This window comes from Callorhinus ursinus, unplaced genomic scaffold (genome assembly GCF_003265705.2).
Source record: "Callorhinus ursinus isolate GAN/ISIS: 27379988/994484 unplaced genomic scaffold, GSC_fseal_2.0 scaffold169, whole genome shotgun sequence".
Classification (NCBI taxonomy): Eukaryota; Metazoa; Chordata; class Mammalia; order Carnivora; family Otariidae; genus Callorhinus; species Callorhinus ursinus.
The window spans coordinates 70,484-92,958 of NW_027397231.1; the positions used below are offsets into that span (position 1 = coordinate 70,484).

The 22,475-nt window shown below is 35.5% G+C and overlaps 1 protein-coding gene across 1 annotated transcript in view; it reads right to left on the reverse strand.

Annotated features, from left to right (window-relative positions):
* Positions 1-22,475, reverse strand: part of LOC112817007 (phospholipid-transporting ATPase ABCA3-like) — a 96,124-nt gene that overhangs the window by 60,686 nt on the left and 12,963 nt on the right. The window contains 9 exon segments of the mRNA XM_073890440.1: positions 484-618; positions 1,415-1,593; positions 2,281-2,341; positions 2,344-2,459; positions 6,517-6,634; positions 6,974-7,090; positions 14,998-15,257; positions 18,642-18,785; positions 20,528-20,659. Coding sequence (XP_073746541.1) covers positions 484-618; positions 1,415-1,593; positions 2,281-2,341; positions 2,344-2,459; positions 6,517-6,634; positions 6,974-7,090; positions 14,998-15,257; positions 18,642-18,785; positions 20,528-20,659 — 1,262 coding nt within the window.

Below are 22,475 nucleotides of genomic sequence, written 5' to 3' on the forward strand. Positions count from 1 at the left end.
CAAGCTTAGGTAGACTTTGAGAGGCAATGCCAGGCAACGTATAGGTTACCTGAATACAACATGCCTATAGTTGGTGCAGATGAATTAAGAGATTCAAAAGTCCTCCCTTGATGAATTCCTTGACAGAGAAGAGATTACATAACAGATAAATGCAAAACATTTGCGAACAGAAATTAATGTTCATACGTTCAAATTATTCATCTCCAGTAGACTCTACTTTTTAAAATGAGGGCATTTGTGGAAGACACCATATAGTTTATAGAAAACCTGAATGTATTCTGGAGGAAGGAGAAAGGTGTGACATTTTATTACATACTGAAAATTATTAATTTTGATCTTTCTCAAAGGAAGTAAACAGGATGGCCACGACTTTTTATTAGCATGTGATCTTTTTCTTGGTATTTCCAGTAATAATCATTTACAATGCACTATAAGCTAAATTTCAGTTCCATCAAGAAGAAAAAAAAATCTGTGAAACAATACCTTGCACAAATGTTTGATTTGGATACCTGCCACCAAATTAGTAGGCTCTGCTTCAAAATACTTGCTTTCATTTGTTTCATAAAATTGCCTTGTTTCCTTTTTCCCCTCAGGTGTTTCCCCAAACCAGTGAGAGCGCTAAAAAGGCGGGGGGGGGAGGGGAGAATAAAAGTGAAATCACTGCAATGGTATTGAAAAATGATGCAATAGAAAATACTTTAGCCTGTTACCTTTTGTACTGAGATGGATTGCTGAAAATTGCTGAAAATTTCTTGGGATTAAATTTTGGAGCTAAGTGGCTTAATTCAAATCCCCAAAGCATGAAAGCAGACTATTCTATTAAAATCATAACTGTCCAAGAGGGACAAATGAAAACTGCTCCAAAATGAGGTCATAGTGAAAATGACTGTATCACTCCTTGTCATATCTTCTCTTACCAATACATAAGCCAATAAGAACAAGGGAAAAGACTGAGAAAGGAGGGCAAGATATACATGATTCCCATCACGCTATGGCTCTGACTCTAAGACATCTGTGCCAAACAAGGATATAAAACAGGTGGTGAGTGCCCAGATAGGGGACATAACTAAACCTCTTCTTTTACCACCCAAAGACCCATACTATATTAATATGCCCGAGTTTAATTGTTTATGAAATACTTGCCTGTAACTGTGATGGAATACTCAGAATTTTTAAAGTTTGGAGTTACAGGCCATCATCTACAGATTATTTATGGTTATATATACTGGGTGCTTTAAAATGTATTAGGAAAAGGCCAATGAATGGGCAGAGTCATTAAAATGATTCTTTCACCCGAACTGTTGGATCAATTACAGACAGTGCAAAAATTAGCTCATGGTGGCTTTTAGAGAAATTACAATATATGTTCATAAGGACTGTGGCCTCTCTCAGTAACAGAGGCATTAGAACTCACCAGCAAGAAAAAGTTCCACGGCTTGGGCACACCATACTCGCCTGAAAAGACAGCTTCTATATACCAGGCCACAAGGCCATATAAGAAAGCATCAAATAAAAACATTCCCAGTACGTGGGCAAAGTCAAAGTTCTCCATTTTGGGTGGTGAGCAGATGTTACTCCATTTAATTCCAATTTCTAAGAGATAACAGTTGACATTTAATTTAGGTGCCAACTGACACTAAAACAATTATCCATCTGCATCATAATTAAAGAGTGAAGAAAAAAGGTGTTAATATTCTATAGAGATTCCCATTATAGTCACTTTCTTATACCATTAGAATTTAGGACTTCGTGAGCAAGCAATCATATAAGATGCCTTCTAGCATGCCAGAAACAATCATGAGTGAAACAAAAACAGAATATACTAAGTCAGGAATATAAACTTTAAGAAAAATAAGCAAATCTATGGGTTAAGACACTGACTCCTCCTTCTCCGCCCCTCCTCATGCTAAATGTTCACTGGAAAATAGAAAACCATAATCATTGAAAAGCAGGGATAAATACTATCTATAGAAGAGAAGACCAGCAGAATTTTTGTGTAGATATTGCACTGATGAAAAAAGGAAGACTAAGAGTCACTAAAAGCAGACCTGTTTTGCTTCCAGTCCTAGCACTAAACAGCAGCCAGGAACTCCAAATGAGCAGGGAAAGCTACTAACAGACTTGAGTAAATTTATGGAGAGAATGTGGCAGCGCTCATGTACGACAGGTGGTGGTATGAAGTAATATCATTTTTTGAAGGACAGTTTAACAATATTAATCTATTTTAAAACTGTGAATATCTTATGAGAATATGGTCAAATTTATAAGGTAAATACTCACTCTCCATTTCTGCCTTGACTAGGAATTTAGTTCCCAGCCCCATTGCTATATTTGAGCTGAGGAAGCTGAGGAAGCCAGCTTCTGGGAGAATGTCATTTGTGCAAAGTTTGTAGAGACTGTAACAAGTGGAAAGTAGGTAGCAAAATAAATGAAACCTCCAACAGAAACAGCAAAATGTGCTGGAAATAAGATGGAAATTATAAGGTCAATTTAAGCAACATGCAGAAACCTAAACTACAAATATCTGTGTTACTGGAAGAATGTAATAAAATAAGCACAGTGAGAATAGAAATTTGTTTTGTTCACCATTTGCTTATCATTATACAATGCGTGACACTTTATAGGTGCTCAAAAGTATTTTTTGAATGAATAAGAGGCTGAAATTAAACATTTCAGTAACTATTTTTTCTGGAATTTATCATTCTATAGTGTAGTAACTATAAATATTATAGCTCTTAATGGAAATTCACATATTTATTTTTCAGCATAAAAATTATAAATGTAAATACTATTATTGACATAATCAGAAAATATCTAGATTGTATTCCCAGATACTATGAGGTTCAGTCTATGTCATGATACTGGGGGAAAAGAAGGATACTTGAATAAACAGAAATACAAAGTTGGTCTCAAAAGCAGATATGGTTGGGAATATGAAAAGTTCCAAAAATGTGACTCTGATAAAACACTAAAAAGAAAATTCCTGTTAATAAACCAATTAACATCATCAGGAGTTAAAATTCAGCATCTAAATAAAAATGGTATATTATAAAGTACAACATATTATTCCACTATTAGGAATGATTCACCCTTTCCCTCTTTATCTCACTCTACATTCCATATTCACCAACTAGAACACTTACATTTTATATACTCATCAATGTGTATTCTTTTTCAAAATTAAAATTATAAAGAGAATGAGAGGGGACAAATAAGAGATAACAAAGACAATATATTAGATACACCTGATAAAATAGCATCAAAATATATAATGCAAAAAATAATAGAAGTTCTAAGAATATACAAATGTACAATCAAAGTGGAAATTTTAACCATCTTTCTCAGAATTAAAAAACTTGGCCTAATGAAAATACATGTCAACTATCCCAAACAACCTCAAAATATACCTTCTTTTTTTTTTTTAAAGATTTTTTTAATTCATTTATTTGACAGAGAGGTAGCAAGAGCAGGAACACAAGCAGGGGGAGTGGAAGAAGGAGAAGCAGGCTTTCTGCCAAGCTTGGAAAAGCCCGACACGGGGCTTGATCCCAGGACCCTGGGATCATGACCTGAGCCAAAGGCAGACGCCTAACCATCTGAGCCACCCAGGCACCCCAAAATATACATTTTTTTCAAACATATTTGGAATACTGATTTTTAAAAAACTGGACATTGACTAGGTCATAAAGTAAATCCTAACAAATTTCAAAGGAATTATATTAAACTGGCAATCAATAACCAGAAGATATCCATAAAAACCCAGTATGTTGAGAAATTTAAGACACACATCTTTGAATAATTACAGAAGAAAATTATAAAACATTTTAATGTAACAACAGGAAAAAGCCTATTTATCAAAATTTGTGTCATGCAGTCAAACCAGTATTAAAAAGGAAATGACTAGCCTTAAATTTATTTATTAAAAGAAATAAGACAAACATACACTATCACAAGTTTTAAAAAATGGCAATAAATACAAAGTTTATGGAATGGTAAGAGGATCAACAAAGCCAAAAGCTTATTCTCTGTAGAGACTAATACTGCTAACTAACCTGTTGTGAAACTGATCAAGAAAAAAAAAGAGAAGGCACAAATTACTGGTATAAAGAGTAAAAGAGTATATATCATGACAGCCATTAGCAAAGACATTAAAAACCAGAAACCATATTAAATTAATGATACTGCACCAATAAATTTCAAAATTAAAATATAACTTACCAAAAATGAAAGAACTAGAAAACCTGAATGTCCTAAGGTCATAAAAGAAATTGAATCAATAATTAAAATCCTTCCCAGTGCTTTTTCAGCAACTTCTAGCAGATATTCAAAGAAGAAATAATTAGAATACTGCACTGAAATTCCCAGAGAGATAGAGATACAGAAAAAGAGGACATCCAATCAGAGAAAGACATGTATCATATGACCTCACTGATATGAGGAAATCTTAATCTCGGGAAACAAACTGAGGGTTGCTGGAGTGGTGGGGGTGGGAGGGATGGGGTGGCTGGGTGATAGACATTGGGGAGGGTATGTACTATGGTGTCTCCTCTTTAATTTCCTTCATCAATGTTTTATAGTTTTCAGAATGTAGGTCCTTCACCTCTGTGGTTAAATTTATTCCTAGGCATTTTATTATTTCTGGTGCAAGTGTAAACGGGGTTATTTTCCTAATTTCTCTTTCAGTGAAAGGACTGCCTGCAAAGAAATGCACACATGAATGGGAACTTGACATATAGCAGAGCAGGTATTGCAGAGTAGTGAGGAAAAGGTGAACTGTTTATCACATGTTGCTAGGACAACTGTCTATGCACTTGGAAGAACAATCAATTCGCTACAAGATAATTTTATGACTTTGGAGTAGAGAATTTTTTTCACTGAAATATTTAATATCACAAACTATGAAGGAAAAGATTGATTACATTAAAATTAGTAACTATTAAAAGACAGCATAAATAAAAGCCGAGAGCTCCAAACTGGGACAAGTTTTGCAACACATTTGCAACTAACAAAAATTAGGCAGCAGGAATATATAAATAAGTCCTGACAATCAATAATCATAATAGATAAGAATGCACAGATTTTACAGAAAAGGAAACACATGACCCATATTAATATTAATAACACTCAGCTTCATCAGTAAATGAGAAAATGCAGGTCTGAACTGCCATAAGACAGGATTTCATATCTCCAGTATGGCACAAATTAGAGTTTGATGTAGTAAATTTTGGCAGGGATATGGAATAATAGGAATTCTCATCTTCGTCCAGTAGGGCTGTAAGTGCACAGAACCACTCTGGAAGTGCTGGACACAGGTAGTCAGGTTGGACATTTACAAACCCTATGACCCAGCAATTCCTTTTCTACATATGTACCATAGTGAAAGTCTAACACATATAAACTAAAGACACGTACAAAAATGTTCTAAATATCCAGTCTGCCATAATTCCAGAAACAGGAAATGACAGTATCTGTTTTCTAACTATCTCATTTTTCTCTTTGGTATATTATCACATTCTGCCTTACACTGACACACCACTTCTCTTTACCTCCTGGGTTGGTTGGTTTTATTTGTTTGTTTGTTTTGGCTGCTTATAGGTTGTACATGTGATCATGTGCCTTGTAAGGACCCATAACTAACAATACTCATGATAATGTACTGAGAAAAATAAAAATATAATGAAATAGAGTTACTGGTCATGACTGCTATTGGCATGTTAGCCCTCAAAAAGCAAGGAAACAATTTTTGCTTGCCTTTGTTTTATTATATACCGGGCCAGCTCAATGAATGACTTTTAGATACTTGCATCCATTGACTTGACTTCCCATTCCAATCTTCTAGTCTTTCAAAAATGTTTAAAAACTAACCTCTATAAGAAGCATTCATAGGTTTATCTCAATATGAAGTGGGATTATTTTAATCCTTTTTTCCTATGTATACTGATTCATAAATTTTCATTGCTCTCTGCATGTCCTATCAAATAATTTTTTTGTGCATATGATATGCATGTCCACAAGGTCAATGTCAGCTCTATGGGATAGACACTGTATTTCAAATACACAGCAAACACACAATAAAGATCTATTAACGAAGTACATGGACCCTTTCTTTCAGGCAAACAATTTTGTTGTTTTCTTTCTCTTCACATACTGCAGATCATCATCAGATACTGACAGACTTTATTCCCTCCACTAGAATATACAGAAGCCATCTCAATCATTACCATTCCTGCTGGATGGTTAAATAGATACCATATGCATAAGCAGGTAAAGGTTAAAAAGAATCCTCAAATATGACCTTATTTTCGTTTTTGTCCTTTTTTCACGTGTATACTATCTATTAATTTTCACTGCTCCCTTCATTCCCTTTCTTATCATTTCATGTACTTACAATACTCGTCTTTTTAGTTAGACTATAAAGAGAGGCTACAGATGAGATGGCAAATGAAGGTCACAGAAGCCTCCGAATATAATCCCCATTGAGTCACTAATTATCTTTCCCAGGAGTTTTAGACTCACCTTTATCGAAGAACGTGCTAACCATAAAGCTGAGGAATATTGTGGCGATGGTAAAACACAGCAAAAAGACAAAGACAAGAGATGGGTCACTGTACTGGATGACTGGCACAGGTTCTATCTAATAAAATAATCAGGAAGCCAGTTGAGCTATACTCTAAATGGCATCAAAACAATAGAGGAGAAGTGAAACATCTTTAAATATTTTAATAGTCTTAGTGAAACTAATGACAAACCTCAGGGAGATGAGTAAACAATTCATTAACTACAAAAGGTCCACACATCTAAACTTAAAGTTTAGTTTGCTGAGAGACTAAGCAGCCCCTGCATTTCCAGATTGGAGTCAACAATAGGCACGTGTTCACTTCCTGACAACTTGAATCCATTAGGCCCATACCATGTTATATGTTTTTCCTCTCAAAGGTTAGCTATAGCATACTACAGTGAAATAGACACTTGCCTTGGCAAAGAAAATCATGCACATCAAAAGGATGATAACTGAATACAAAGAGAGGAATGGGAAGAAATAGGCACCCCAGAACATCCAATTACTGAGTCCTATCATGAGCAGATACTCCTGTGGGAGAGTTAACACAAACCAAACATCATGTAAAATAATATAATTATATAAAATGCATTCACAAAGATTATCTAATTTATTTCTACCACAATCAAAATTGGTGAAATAAGAATTATCATGCCCGATTTATAGAAGAGGAGATCAATGATTTGATTAAAATTATTCAGCTAGTGTGTGGCAGTACTATGATGCTTATCAGCCTAGAGATGATCTCACCAATAATTTACCTGATATTGTAAGGTATGAAAAACCCTTAAATAAAACTATAAACTGCTTAGATTAATATCCCCTTTCTTTTTACTATGCCCTTTTCTAGGAGGTGTTAAAGAATGTAAATATATTTTAATTAAATTACAAAAGATAGAAGCAAATACTAAAACTATGATAAAAAATAAGGGGGAAAATTCAGTTTTAGAAATAATCTTTATGAAATATATTCATTAAAGAAATATTTTATTTCGAGTGTTAACAAAAGAACATCAAAAAAGTTTAGCTAAGCATATAATGTAGAAAACCAATAAGATTCAAATGAGTGGTATGAGTCTTCACAGGCTATTTTAAATATTTCTATTGAATTTTACTGATGGACCAATATTAAATTCTGTAACTTTAAGCTCTTCTAGGGTAGAGGGCAGAGACCATGTTTGCCTATCTGTATCTGCCTGGCCCATACAAAGAGTTTAATAAATGTTTGTTGAAAGGCCAAATGAATGAATGTGAGGATTTTGGAATTTGCATACTTTCCAAAGTTCTTAAAAATGGGCACAGGTCCACTTTATTATGCGCAGGGGACAGAAATAGGGATAAATGGTTCCTAGCAATCAGTGGTACAACCAGACTTTCTTAGCAAGTTTTAATAACCAACAAAAATGACAAAGTACTTTTAACAAAAGAAGTGTAAGATTTCTGGGGGCCTGAGTGGCTCAGTCTGTTGGGCGGCCAACTCTTGGTTTCAGCTTAGGTCATGATCTTGGGGCCCTTGGGGATTGTGCCCCTCATCCAGCTCCCTGCTCAGTGGGGAGTCTGTTTCAGGATTCTCTATCTCCCCCTGCCCCTCCCACTGCTCTAAAATAAATACATAAATGTTAAAAAAAAAAGAAGTGTAAGATTTCTACACTGAAAACTAAAACACTGTTGAAAGAAATTAAAGGAAACCTAACTGTAGGAAAGACACCCCATTAATAACCCATTAATTCAACACACTATTGGAAGTTCTAGCCATAGCAATTGGTCAAGAAAGAAGAATGGATGCAAATCAGAATTACTTGCATATGACATGATATTATACATAGGACACACTAACAATTCCACCAAAAAAGCTCTTAGAACTAATCAACAATGTCAGTAAAGCTGGAGGATACAAAACCAAAATACGAAAATCTGTTGCATTCCTATTCAGTAATAAAGAACTATTAGAAAGAGAAATAAAAAAAAATCCATTTACAAATGCATCAAAAAGAATAAGATACATGGGAAGAAATTTAACCAAGGAACTGAAAGACCTGTACACTGAAAATTCTAAGATATTGAAGAAAGAAACTGAAAACAACACAAACAAATAAACAGATATACCATGCTTGTGGACTGGAAAAATTAATATTGGTAAAATGTCCATACTACCCAAAGCAATACACAGATTCAATGCAATCCTCATCAAAATTCCAATGTCATTTTTCACAGAAATAGAACAATCCCAAAATTTATAAGGAACCACAAAAGACCCCAAACAGGCAAAGCAATCTTCAGAAAGAAGAAAAAAGCTGGAAGCATTCTACTTCCTGATTTCAAACTATATTACAAATCTATAGTAATCAAAAAAGTACAGTACTGTCATTAAAACAGACAACAGAGCAATGCAACAGAAGAGAGAGCACAGAGATAAACTCACACATACATGGCCAATTAATTTATGCCAAAAAAGTAAAAAATACACAATGGGAAAAGGACAATTTAGAAAAAATTATATATATATAAGGCATCCAAGCAGATGAGACAATCTTACATGCAAACCAGATTCCACACATAAAAAAGAATAAATGACTCATTAAAGTAGGAGAATACAAAGTCAACACACAAAAATCAGTTGAATTTCTACACACTACCAATGAACAATCTAAAATGGAAATTAGGAAAACAATTCCACTTACAAGAGCATCAAAACGAGTAAAATATGGGGTGCCTGGGTGGGTCAGTCAGTTAAGCGTCTGCCTTCGGCTCAGGTCATGATCCAGGAGTCCCAGGATCAAGTCCCCAGGATCGAGTCCTGCATGGGGCTCCCTGCTCAGCAGGGAGTCTGCCTCTCCCTCTGCCCTCACCCTGCTCATGTTCTCTCTCTCTCTCTCAAATAAAATCTTTTAAAAAAAGAGTAAAATACTTAGGAGTAAACTTAACCAAGGAGGTGAAAGATTTGTACAATTAAAACAATGAAAAGTGAAAGATCGCTACATTTTTGAGGCCAATATGCTCCCATGCAATTAAAAAAAATTAGAAAATTAGATAAAATTAGAAAAAATTTTGGTGAAATGTAGAGCAAACAGAATTTTCATACATTGCTAATGGAAGTGAAAATTGGTAAAATTTTATTGGCAAACTTTGGCACTATATAATAAAGTTAAATATGTATAATCTAACATTCAGCAAAAATTGTATAAAATATTCATAGAAGAATTACTTATAATACCCAAACTCCAAACACTAAAGGAAAATAGATAAATTGTGATAGTCATACTATGGAATCATAAAACTCATATAACTCAATGAATATAAATGAACAACAGCTACATATTTAGCTGAAAGAACCACACAGACACAACATAATACAGTGCATGATTCCATTTACCAAGTTCAAGGCAGACAAAACTAGCTCATAATACTAGAAGTCAGGTTAGTGTATACTTTGGGGAAAATGTTTTGAGGGGTACACAAGCCATCTTCTAGAGTGTTGGCAGTGTTTTATTTCTTACAGGGGTCACAATAAAATGGGCATACTTTCTTCATGATAACCCATTCAACTCTACTACAGTAATTTGAAAGTTAGTGTCTCCTCAAAATTCCTAAGTAGAAAACCTTGTCCCCAGTGTGACGGCAGTTTGAGGTGGGGCCCCTGAGAGATAAGTAGGTGATGAGGGCTAAGCACTCATGAATCAGATTAGTACCCTTATAAAGGACACCCCAGAGAGCTCACATTTCTTCTGTCATATGAGGAGACAGTGATGAATGAGGTGCCATCTATGAACCACAGAGGGCATTCTCATCAGACATTCTGAATCTGCTGGCACCTTGCTCTTGGACTTCCCAGGTTGCAGAACTGAGAGAAATAAATTTCTCTTGCTTTATAAGCTATATAGTTTATGATATTTTTGTTACAGTAGCCTGGATGGATTAAAACATATACACTTCGGACTTGTGCACTTTTCTGTGTGTATGTATGTTATACTTCAATGAAAGTAATTTAAAAATGAAATATAAGAGGGGGAAATCGGAGGAAGAGACAAACCATGAGAGACTCTGAGAAACAAACTGAGGATTTTAAAGGGGAGGGGGTGGGGGAATGGGTTAGCCTGATGATGGGGTATTAAGGAGGGCACGTACTGCATGGAGCACTGGGTGTTATACGCAAACAGTGAATCGTGGAACACTACATCAAAAACTAATGATGTATTGTATGGTGACTAACATAATAAAATAAAATTAAAAAAAGAAATATATGTGTTCTGTAGTTTCTAGAGTACAGATTCTTTACCTCCTTGGTTAGGTTTATCCCTAGGTATCTTACAGTTTTTGGTACAGTTGTAAATGGGATTGATTCCTTAATTTCTCTTTCTTCAGACACATTGTTAGTGTATAGAAATGCAACTGATTTCTGTGCATTAATTGCTGCCATGTTGCTGCCATGTTGCTGAATAGATATTGTTAAAATGTCTATGCTGCCCAGAGCAATCTATACATTCAATGCAATCCCTATCAAAATAACATCGACATTTTTCAAGGAGTTGGAACAAACAATCCTAAAATTTGTATGGAACCAGAAAAGACCCCAAATTGCTGGGGGAATGTTGAAAAAGAAAACCAAAGCTGGAGGCATCACAATTCTGGACTTCAAGCTCAATTACAAAGCTCTAATCATCAAGACAGTACGGTTCTGGCACAAAAACAGACATGGAGCAATGGAACAGAATAGAGAGCCCAGAAATGGACCCTCAACTCTATGGTCAACGAATCTTTGACAAAGCAGGAAAGAACATCCAATAGAAAAAAGACAGTCTCTTCAATAAATGGTGCTGGGAAAACTGGACGGCCAAGTCCAGAAGAATGAAATTGGACAATTCTCTTACACCATACACAAAGATAAACTCAAAATGGATGAAAGACCTCAGTGTGAGACAGGAATCCATCAAAATCCTAGAGAACATAGGCAGCAACCTCCTGGACCTTGGCCACAGCAACTTCTTCCAAGACACATCTCTAAAGGCAAGGGAACCAAAAGAAAAAAATGAACTTTTGGCACTTCATCAAGAGAAAAAGGTTCTGCACAGCAAAGGAAACAGTCAATAAAACTAAAAGGCAACCTACAGAATGGGAGAAGATATTTGCAAATGACATAACAGATAAAGGGCTGATATCCAAGATCTATAAAGAACTTCTCAAACTCAACACCTAAAAAACAAATAACCCAGTCAAAAAATGGGCAGAAGACATGAACAGACACTTCTCCAAAGAAGACATCCAAATGGCTAACAGACACATGAAAAATGCTCCACATTACTTGCTGTCAGGGAAGTGCAAATCAAAACCACAATAAGATACCACCTTACACCAGTTAGAATGGCAAAAATTAACAAGGCAGGAAACAAGTGTTGGAGAGGTTGTGGAGAAAGGGGAACCCTCTTACACTGTTGGTGGGAATGCAAGTTGGTACAGCCACTTTGGAAAACAGTATGGAGGTTCTTCAAGACGTTAAAAGTAGAGCTACCCTATGACCCAGCAATTGCACTACTGGGTATTTACCCCAAAGATATCAGATGTAATGAAAAGAAGGGGCACATGCACCCCAATGCTCATAGCAGCAATGTCTGCAATAGCCAAACTGTGGGAGGAGCCGAGATGCCCTTCAACAAATGGATGGATAAAGAAGATGTGGTTCATATATACAATAGACATCAGCCATCAGAAAGGATGAATATCTACCATTTGCATCGACATGGATGGAACTGGAGGGGATTGTGCTAAGTGAAATATGTCAAGCAGAGAAAGACAATTATCATATGGTTTCACTAACATGTGGAATATAAGGAATAGTGCAGAGGACCATAGGGGAAGGGAGGGGAAACTGAATGGGAAGTAATCAGAGAGGGAAACATACCATGAGAGACTCTGGACTCCGGGAAACAAATTGATGGTTGCAGAAGGGAGGGTGGGGGATGGGATAACTGGGTGATGGGCATTAAGGAGGGCACGTGATCTGATGAGCACTGGTTGTTATACACAACTAATGAATCACTGAACATTACATCAAAAACTAATGATGTACTGTATGTTGGCTAATTGAGCTTAATAAGAAAAAATGTAAAAAAATAAATGAAATATAAATATAAGTCATAATGTTGATGTTTGTGTATCACGTTCTGGGGACTCAAAAAAAGTGTTAAATTATAATTGAGAATTAAAGAGAGATAATCAACAAGGAGATGGCAGCTACAAAACCTGAGACAAGTAAGTTAACTGTGTGTTCGCCAATCAGAAAAGAGGAAAGCATTACAGTCAGAGGAAACATAAACATAAAGGAAGTTTCAAAAAAAGTCATTCGTTTTGGCTGGCAGGAAAGGTATCTATATTTTTTTCGCTCTCAGTGAAACACAATTCTGGAGGGGACTACAGGAGGTCATTTAAAACTTTTTTTTCAGCAATCAGAAATTGGTTAAAAAATTACAATATGTTTTTTTCTTTTCTTTTTTTTTAGATTCTACATATAAGTGAAATCATATGGTATTTGTCTTTTCTCTGACTTATTTCACTTAGCATAATCCCTCTAGGTCCATCCATGCTGTTGCAAATGGTGAGATCTCATTTTTTATGGCTGAGTAATATTCCATTGTATCTATATACAACATCTTCTTTATTCATTCATCTATAGATGGACAACAAACAAATGAACAAAAACAAAGACATATCTATAAATACAGAGAACACACTGATAGTTGCCAGAGAAGGGAGTGGGGGAATGGGCAAAAGGGTGCAGGGGAGTGGGAGGTACAGTCTTCCAGTTATGGAATGACTAAGTAATGGGGATGAGTGGTACAGCATAAGGAATATAGTCAGAGGTATTGTAATAGCGTTGCATATTGACAGACTGTAGTTCCCCCTGTGCTGAGCAGAGCATAATGGGCGAACTCGTCCAATCACTATGCTGTACAGCTGAAACTGATGTAATACTGTGTGTCAACAATACTTCCATAAAAATTCCTTCTTAAATCACAGAATCGTAGAATCTTGGAATTGATTTGTATCTAAATTCATCTAGACACAACTCCACAAATCCAGTAGATTATTTCTTTGTAGCTCTCCTTATTCCAGAGATGTTGGAGGGCATTTGGCATTTAAATTATACCCCTAAACAACAACGATAACAAAATGAGGAGTAGGTAGGGGCCAAATATTAGAAAATGCTTAAGTGGAATTTATTCAGCAGAGAACAAAGACAAATACAACCTTAAAATTTATTTCTAGCCATCTGTGTTACAGGACAATTACCCTGGCAACAATGTGCAAGGTAGATTCAGAGGAGAGCTGAGGGGTGAGGAGATATGTGCGAAGTGCCCTGAGTGAGAAGAGGTGGGTGGTGAGAAACAACGTGAGGCTGATGTGTGAAGTGGTGTGGCCACTAAGGAAAGAGAGAAAAATGACAGGATTCAAGATTACACAAGCATAAATGAAATGGAGAGACAGCTGATGTTAACAGCCACATCTAACAGCTATGGAGCACCCACTAGGTGCCTGACAATGTACCAAACACTCACCACCTGTTTCCTCCTTTACACCTCACAACAGCAGGTCCAGGTGATTTGACAGTGATAATTTTTCACATAATATCTAGCTTAATATCATGACAGCCTTCCAAGTTAGTTATTATTATTATACTCAATTTATATCTGAGAAAAAAGGCTAGAAAAGTTATATGACTATGTCAGAGTCAATAAATAATAGAGATAGGATTCAAATCTATGATTTATCAGAAACAAATTAGGTAATAAATCAATTATATATATAATTATATAAATCATCTCTTCCTCTCTCTTTATAGGATATGTTATAATATTATTGTATATTATATAATATATAATATGTTAAATACATAATTACATATTAATTATAATTATATATTAATAATTATATATGAATTATAAATTAATAATTGGTTAAATTGGTTATTTTTGAACTGCAAAGCCTCTGGCCATAACACAACATGGTCTCTACTGAAACATAGAAATTCTGAAGGGGACTATAAGTGGTCATTGAGAAAAAAATACTCAGAAAAACTAATTATAGAATCATAGAATCTTGAAATTTACTTGTATTTAAATTCATCAAGACAGTTCCACAAGCCCAGGTGATTAATTCTTTGCAACCCACCTATTCCAGAGAGATTTTAGAGCATTTGGCATTTAAATTCTATTTGTAATGATCTTGTGAAGTAGTCTTCTAGAAATAAAATTAAAGGATTCCAATAAAAACAAAATTCTAGAAAATTGCCAAGAGAAATAAGCGTTCATTTTCTGGTTGCTACTGAAACATGACCATCTACCAGTGCTGAGTGGGTAGAAATAATCCAGCCTCCACAGAAATTTATGCTACAGACACAAATTTTTCTATAGAAGCTCTATTTACCTCAAGAAAAGTAGAGTTACCTTCCATCGCTTTTCCTTTTCCCACATAATAGACTGAATGAGGGTAAGATGGTTCATAGAGAAGATAAATAAGATTACTAAAGGAATGAAAATACCAAAAAAGGTGAAGAAGTAATCACGAGAATATTCTGGATATGGAAATCTCTGAACAAAGACAGTGACATCTTGAAATAGCTTTTGTGTAGCTGTGTGGTTAAAATATTTCATGATGGCCTGATCCAAGGCATGCTGTATAACCAGGAACCCTTCAGTGATGTACCCTAAATGAGAAAACAAGGATTGCTAAGTACAACAGACAAGAAATAGCTGAAATGAACAAAGGAAAAGGTAATTAAAGGTATGTCAAAAACAACAAAGTTAATTATTGTAAAGAGGCTCTTGTTATAGTCTAAATTTCACAGCTATTATGGTTTCCCCACGCAAATACATAATAAATACTTTTTTATTATTTAAATTTTTATTTACTTGAGTATGGTTGATGCACCAGGTTACATTAGTTTCAGGTGTACAATGTCGTGATTTATACATTATGCTGTGCTCACCACGAGTGTAGCCACTATCTGTCAGCATACAGTGCTATTACAGTATCATCAGCTATATTCCTTTGCTGTGCCTTTTATTCCCGTGACTTATTTATTCCTTAACTGGAAGCCTGTATCTCCCATTCCCCTTCACCCATTTTGCCCACCCCTCCCTCCTCTCTGGCAATCATCAGTTTGTTCTCTGTATTTGTAGATCTGATTCTGCCTTTTGTTTATTCATTTGTGGGCTTTTTTAGATTCTTTTTAAAAGGATCCTAATTCCCAGCTTCCCAGAAAGTAAAATATTGTGCAAAATTACAGAGCTGCTTTCTGCAATTTCAATCAACTGAATGAGAACTGAATAAACTACTGCATAGGTCAAGATTTTAATTCAGTACCCTTGATATTTGAGAAATTAAGGGAAGTTCATATTGAGTGAGTTATATGAACTGATGTCCACTAAAGCAGAGCTACTCAGTGTGTGGTCCTTGGATCTTGGCAATATGCAAATAGCTTCTTACTGTTATATAAGTTTAGTATAAAAATGAGCAAACACTTAAAAACTTTTATTAAAATTTGGCAATACCATGATATCTAAAAACTGAATTTTCTGTTCATCTATACAAGTTCTTTATAGATTTTCAATGTGAATCTGTGTCACATTTTCTCCCTTCTGGATCTCACCTTACTGTTTTAATAGGGTCTTTCACACAGGCTGGAATAATCAATTTTAATGACGTTCAATCTGTCAATTTTTTTCTTTTATAATAATACCTTTTTTGTCTTAATGAATCACTGCTGGCCCCAAATTCATGAAGATATTCTCATAAATTTTGTTGTGGAAGCTTTATGATTTTAGTTTTTACATTTAGGTTTATGATCATCATGTTATTTAACTAATTATATGTAGATATGGATTAGTGATCAAGATTCATTCTTTCCATCCACATACCATGTTATTCCATCACAATTTGTTCAAAAGATTTCCTTTTCCCAGTGAATTATACTGGTGCCTTCATGGAAAAATTAAATGACTGTATGTATATGAGTCTATTTCCAGACACCTCATTCTTTTTATATGTATTTGTTCATCCTTACACCTATATGGCAATGTCTTAATTATATAGATTTATAATAAGTCTTGAATGTTCTTTAACATTGACATTCCTTTTCAAGATTTTTTAAAAAACTAATCTAGACCCTTTGTATTTCCATATATTTTTTAGAATAAGCTTGGTATTTTTTTTCCAAAAAGACTGCTAGGATTCTGACTGTCACTATATTGCTATTATAGATCAACTTAGGGAGAAGCTACATCCTAACAATTTTGAGTCACCCAAGCAATGAAATTTAGATATCTCATCATTTGTTTAAAGTTTTCTCTCAGGAATGTTTTATTGTCTTTGGTGTAGATTTATAATTTATTATCATATACTGTCTATCTTGGGTATTTGCTCAATTAATACATTATATATAGTACTTTCTTGTGGATCTCTTCACAATCACCTACATGATTCTGTCAACTTCACATAAAGATAATTTTACTCCTTCCTTTCCAAAATCTATACCTTTTATTTCATTGCCTTTTTCTGATACAAGCTAGGACTTCCAGTAAACTGCTGAAAAGAACTGATGAGAGCAAACATCTTTGCTTCGTTCCTGATTATTAGAGGAGAAATGTTCAATATTTCACTAGGATGATACAAATTTCTTACACATGTACTTTATCAGATTCAGAAATTTCATTTTTTTCACTTTTTTTTTTTATTTGAGAGAGAGAGAATGAGAGATAGCATGAGAGGGAAGAGGGTCAGAGGGAGAAGCAGACTCCCCGCTGAGCAGGAAGCCTGATGCGGGACTCGATCCCGAGACTCCAGGATCATGACCTGAGCCGAAGGCAGTTTCTTAACCAACTGAGCCACCCAGGTGCCCCATTTTTTTCACTTTTATTTCTACTTTGGCTTGGAGAGCTTTTTAAAATATACTTTTTTATTTTGGAAAAAAATATAGTCTTACAGAAAGACTACATACCATGCATTCCTAAATACCATGCATTCTCAACAGAGTTATAGAGCTTCAAGCCATAGCACATAAAACAGATCTGTAGTATATCTGTGGTATTAAAATTTCACAAGGGGAACACACTTAGGGAAAATATGTCCAAAAGGATTCCCTAGAAGGGCAATAATGAAAAAAAATTGAGAAATATTACTTATACCCTGCACCCAGCTTCCCGAATATGACATCTTACATTACCATGGTACATTTGTCAAAACTAAGAAATTAATATTGGCACAAAACAATTTCTAATTTATACAAACTTGTTTGGATTTCACCAGTTTTTCCCCAGTATCATTTTTTTTTTCTGTTCCCACCTAGGATACTACATTGCATTTAGTTGTCATGTCTCCATAGTCTCCTCTGATCTATGAAACTTTATTATCCTTTCTTGTTTTTCACGACCTTGAGAGTTTTCGAGAATACTGGGCATGTATTTTGGAATACATGGTTCTGTAGTTTGGATTTGCATGATGTTTTTTCACTAATAGAGTTACAAGTTTTACAGAGGTAAAATGCCCTCTCCATCACATTATATCAGAGAATATTTGCTATCAACATGACATCAAAATACTCAAAATTATTTTAAATTCCTTGTCTGCCAACTCCAGTATATAGCTTATCTGTCCACTTATATTGACCGGTTTTTTTCTTTTAATTTTAGGTAACATTTTCCTGCTTGTTTGCATATCCTATAATTTTGGATCTTATGCCAGAAATTGTGGTGAAAGGAACAGTGGACACTAAAGTATATAATTGTTTGTTCTGTTTTCTTAAAGACGTTAGCTCCTTCCTTTGTCATACAGCTAAAGCGAGGAGCTGACCATTTAAATTCCAAGAGTTTAGTTGAGTTGAGCTGAACCTGGATAAAAATACATCGTTCCAACGTACAGAAATTTTACACAAGTTTTTGGACACTGAAAATTTTAAAGAAATCACCAGCAGTACAACAAGTTAAAAATTAACAATTTCTATCATAAGATTGAAGAAATGTAGGTATAAACATGTGATAGCTCTTACCGTATGACTTGATATTACAATAAGTATGACTAAAGATCTGCTCACCAGGAGGCCCCCCATTTGAGTTGCGTTCACTTCTGGGTCCCAAAGAAGGAAAAGGTGGAAAGAGAACACCTGTTTCCCAGCCTTCAGTTCGGAGAAAACCCACATACTTGTTCCTCTGAAAACTACTGAAACGCAGAAAATATTTTACTTATAAGGAGCAAAAAGAAACAATATCTGTAAATGAAAAAAATAATTAAGAATGAGAAACAAAAGGAAGTTAAAGAAAAACTGCACACGTGCGATTCTGAGGCAGAGTGTCAAGCACTAAGTAGATTCTAAACATCAGCCAATGGAGCAGACTTGTTGTGTGGCTACTGTGGGTTTGTGGTAAGCAAACAGTGGCAACTTGCACACAATTGCCAATGTCTCTTTCCCAAAATAGACACCTGGCATGCATACTGAAATGAAACATACCAAAAGGTGTTGCTAATTTCTCTTCCCATTATGTCAGCCAAGTGTTCCAAGAGGAAAATCTCTTCCTCCTCTAAAAGTGATTATAACTTAAGAATCCCACATGAAGACAGAGGAGAAATGTGAAAGTATAAATGTGGAATACTGCGTAATTTCATTATTAAATGAAAAGATAATTCTAATTCTAAAGAACTAAGTAAAAATTTCAAGGTAGATCATGCTGGGTCTAAGTAGCTTTACAAGATGGGAAATGGTCCAGCAGTTGCCTAAAGTCAGGGGTCAGACCAGAGAAATGAGTAACACCAGATGGGGCAGACACATATCATAAACCTAGGTAAATATTAATATACTCAGTTATCAAGACAAAAGCTTTAGACACTTATTGCATGTTCAAGGATTAAGACATAGCACCTCTTCCTCAAGGAGCTCAAATTCTAGTTGAGACAACATATATATTTACATTATAGTAAATTCAGTGATAGTAATATGTACAGGGCATTTATGGGAGAATGAGGGAGGAAAGGGATGGGTGTGGTTAGGAAAGTCACTGTACTGTGAGTCACAGTAGCAATGCTAAGGGTAAGAGTGAGCCAAGTGGCCTGGGCAGTCGGGAGACCATACAAGGTGAAGTTTGAAACTGTACCAAAAACATTCTGACCATGCTCTGTGTTTCCACTGATGAGTCCACATCAGCATCACGTACACGGAATCAGCAACTTGAGGGAATTTTATACACATGAAAGGAATGAGGGAATGATGGACAGAACAGAAGATACCTACAACTCTACTTACAACCCAGTGGTTTTCCTTACTTTTTCATTCCATTGACAGCCATCTGTATCTTAAATGTAGAATTATAGCTCCATGCATACATCTGTACCATACTTTGGTTATTTCCCTCAATACCAGGGACATCAAGTTCAAAGCATAGTCCTCGTCTCTCCTTCTTCAAAGTTGTTATCAGAATCTTTCTCAGAGTCTGCCTATGTCCTAATTCTGTTTCTGCTTGGCTAAGGCTTAACACTGTTTTCCAGATTTAGATTTTGGAGAAAAATGATGAGATTCAGTCAAAAGAAAGAGGAACATGTTCATGTTGTATTTTAACATGCTTTAACATCTCAGGTCTTGACCTGGGAAATGTGCATTTACTTCACCATCATGCACAGAACTGGAGGCAGCTGCCATAATCTGATACAGTGGTCAAGGTCGACATCTCCTATGATTCTGATTTATAAGGAGAAAACCTAGTATGTGGTAAACTCGATTCTTCCCCCATCAACATAAAGCTCTGGCTAAATAAAGGCACAGACACAGAAATTAGATTTGGATTTAAATCTTTGCTCTACTATGTACAAGCAGTATGATTTTGGGTAGGTTGCAGTCTCCCCACTTAATAAATGAAATAATTATGCCTCTACTTCATTAAGCCTCAGAAACTGGAAGTATACTTATGAGGTTTCTACATTAAAAATCTATTACCTTAAATGGCAGGGGATCATTGCTATTTTGGAACTCATGGTCAAAAATAATAGCAACCAACACTTTTTTAGAGTTATTCTCTTGCTTAACATACTCTTCAAAATCTCTTTCTGAAGAAAAGCCTTGAACTGTAGAGAGAAAAAAGTCGAATATGTGAGTTGCCCACATAAAGGCAAACTATCTGACTGCTTTTTCTATCTATAAGATGGGAAAATGCTTTACATGGATGAAAGACTATCAAAATATAAATTTCAAAACATTGGTGCTCAAACACTGGCATAACAAACTAATGGATATTAGGAGTGCATAAAATTTTTTAAGAGTTTTAAGAGTTTTGGGCACCTGGGTGGCTTAGTTGGTTAAGCGTCTGCCTTTGGCTCAGGGTCCTGGGATCGAGCCCCGCATCGGGCTCCCTGCTCAGTGGGGAGTCTGCTTTTCCCTCTCCCTCTGCTCCTCCCCCCACCTGTGCTCTCACTATCTCTCAAATAAAATCTTTAAAAAAAAACAGTTTTAAAAGTTTTATCACAAGTTTAAAATATAATTAATCATTATAATAACTGTGTAGTGAAATAAGGTAAGGAAGAGGGATATTTCCAATGTGTTTTGAAATTTCCACCTTGGAAGGAAATAACAAAATTGACTCATGCAATCTATTCAAAGTCCTAGAAGATGGGAATCTATAATATCTGATTAAAAAATAACTCAGAAGTTGAAGAATGAAACAACTTCACAATTTTAATATTTGAGGTGATTATGTGTCATAATCATTATTTTTTGTATAGTTGGGAAGTGCCAAGGATGCCACACTTTTCTCAGGCTAAGTACAGCTGGGATATAAATCCCAAAGCTGTAAGCAGGATCTCGGGGACCGGAATCAGATTGGCACCTACACAAGGTGACCAGAAGCAGGATGAAACAAAGTCCTCAGAGAATTCAAATGATTAAAGCTGGAAAAACAAAAGTCCACTAAGTTAAACAAAACAAAACAACATAGGAACACAGCTAGAAATAGAATCTAATATCGAAAGTCCACTGTGAACAAAGTGAAGTGTGTACAAGCGGGTAGTGAGGCACACTTTGGGGCACGTAGCCTCTACTTCTGCATCTGAGCCTAACCACTGTCATGCATCTCACCCAGGCATCCTTTAGTCCCGGGAACCTCCCCATCCCTTTGCCTTCACCACTGAGTAGCCACAATTCTTTCTAACTGCCTGGCTATGGTGCAAGGGCCTGAGGACAGGTCCACCAGTCCGTTTTCATTAATTTAACTGAGCTTCAAGGAAGGTATTACCTGCTCAAGCAGGAGTAGGAGAAAGAACGGGAGGGAGAGAGAGCTTTGAGTACTTGAGGTTAAGACATGTCTTTGCCTCGATTTCTCAGAAAATAGAACTGGAGGGAAATTTATTTCTTATTTATTTTCATTTATTACGTCGGGTGGCTTTATTTTTCCCCCAGCTTTACTAAAAATTGTGTGTACTTACAGTGCAAAAGATGATAATGTATGTCTACACTGTGAAATGACTGCCACAATCATGCTAATTAATATATCCATGACCACACAGTTACCCCTTATTTTATTTTTAAAATTTTCTGCCCAGGGCTATTGGGGTATTGCTGATAAATTAAAATTGTATATATATAGGTTGTATAACGTGATTTTAAGGTATACAAAGTGATGTTTTAATATCTGCATACATTGTGAAATAATTACCAAAACCAGGTTAATTAACACACCTATTGCCTTACATAGTTACCATCCTTTTTTGTGAGGAGAACACTACAAGATCTACTCTCTGAATAAATTTCATATACACTATACAGTATTGTTAACTATAGTCACCATGTACATTAGATTGCCAGGACTTATTTATCTTTATAACTGAAAGTTCATAAGACTTGACCGACATCTCCCCATTTTCTCTATCTACCCTCACGTCCAGAAAC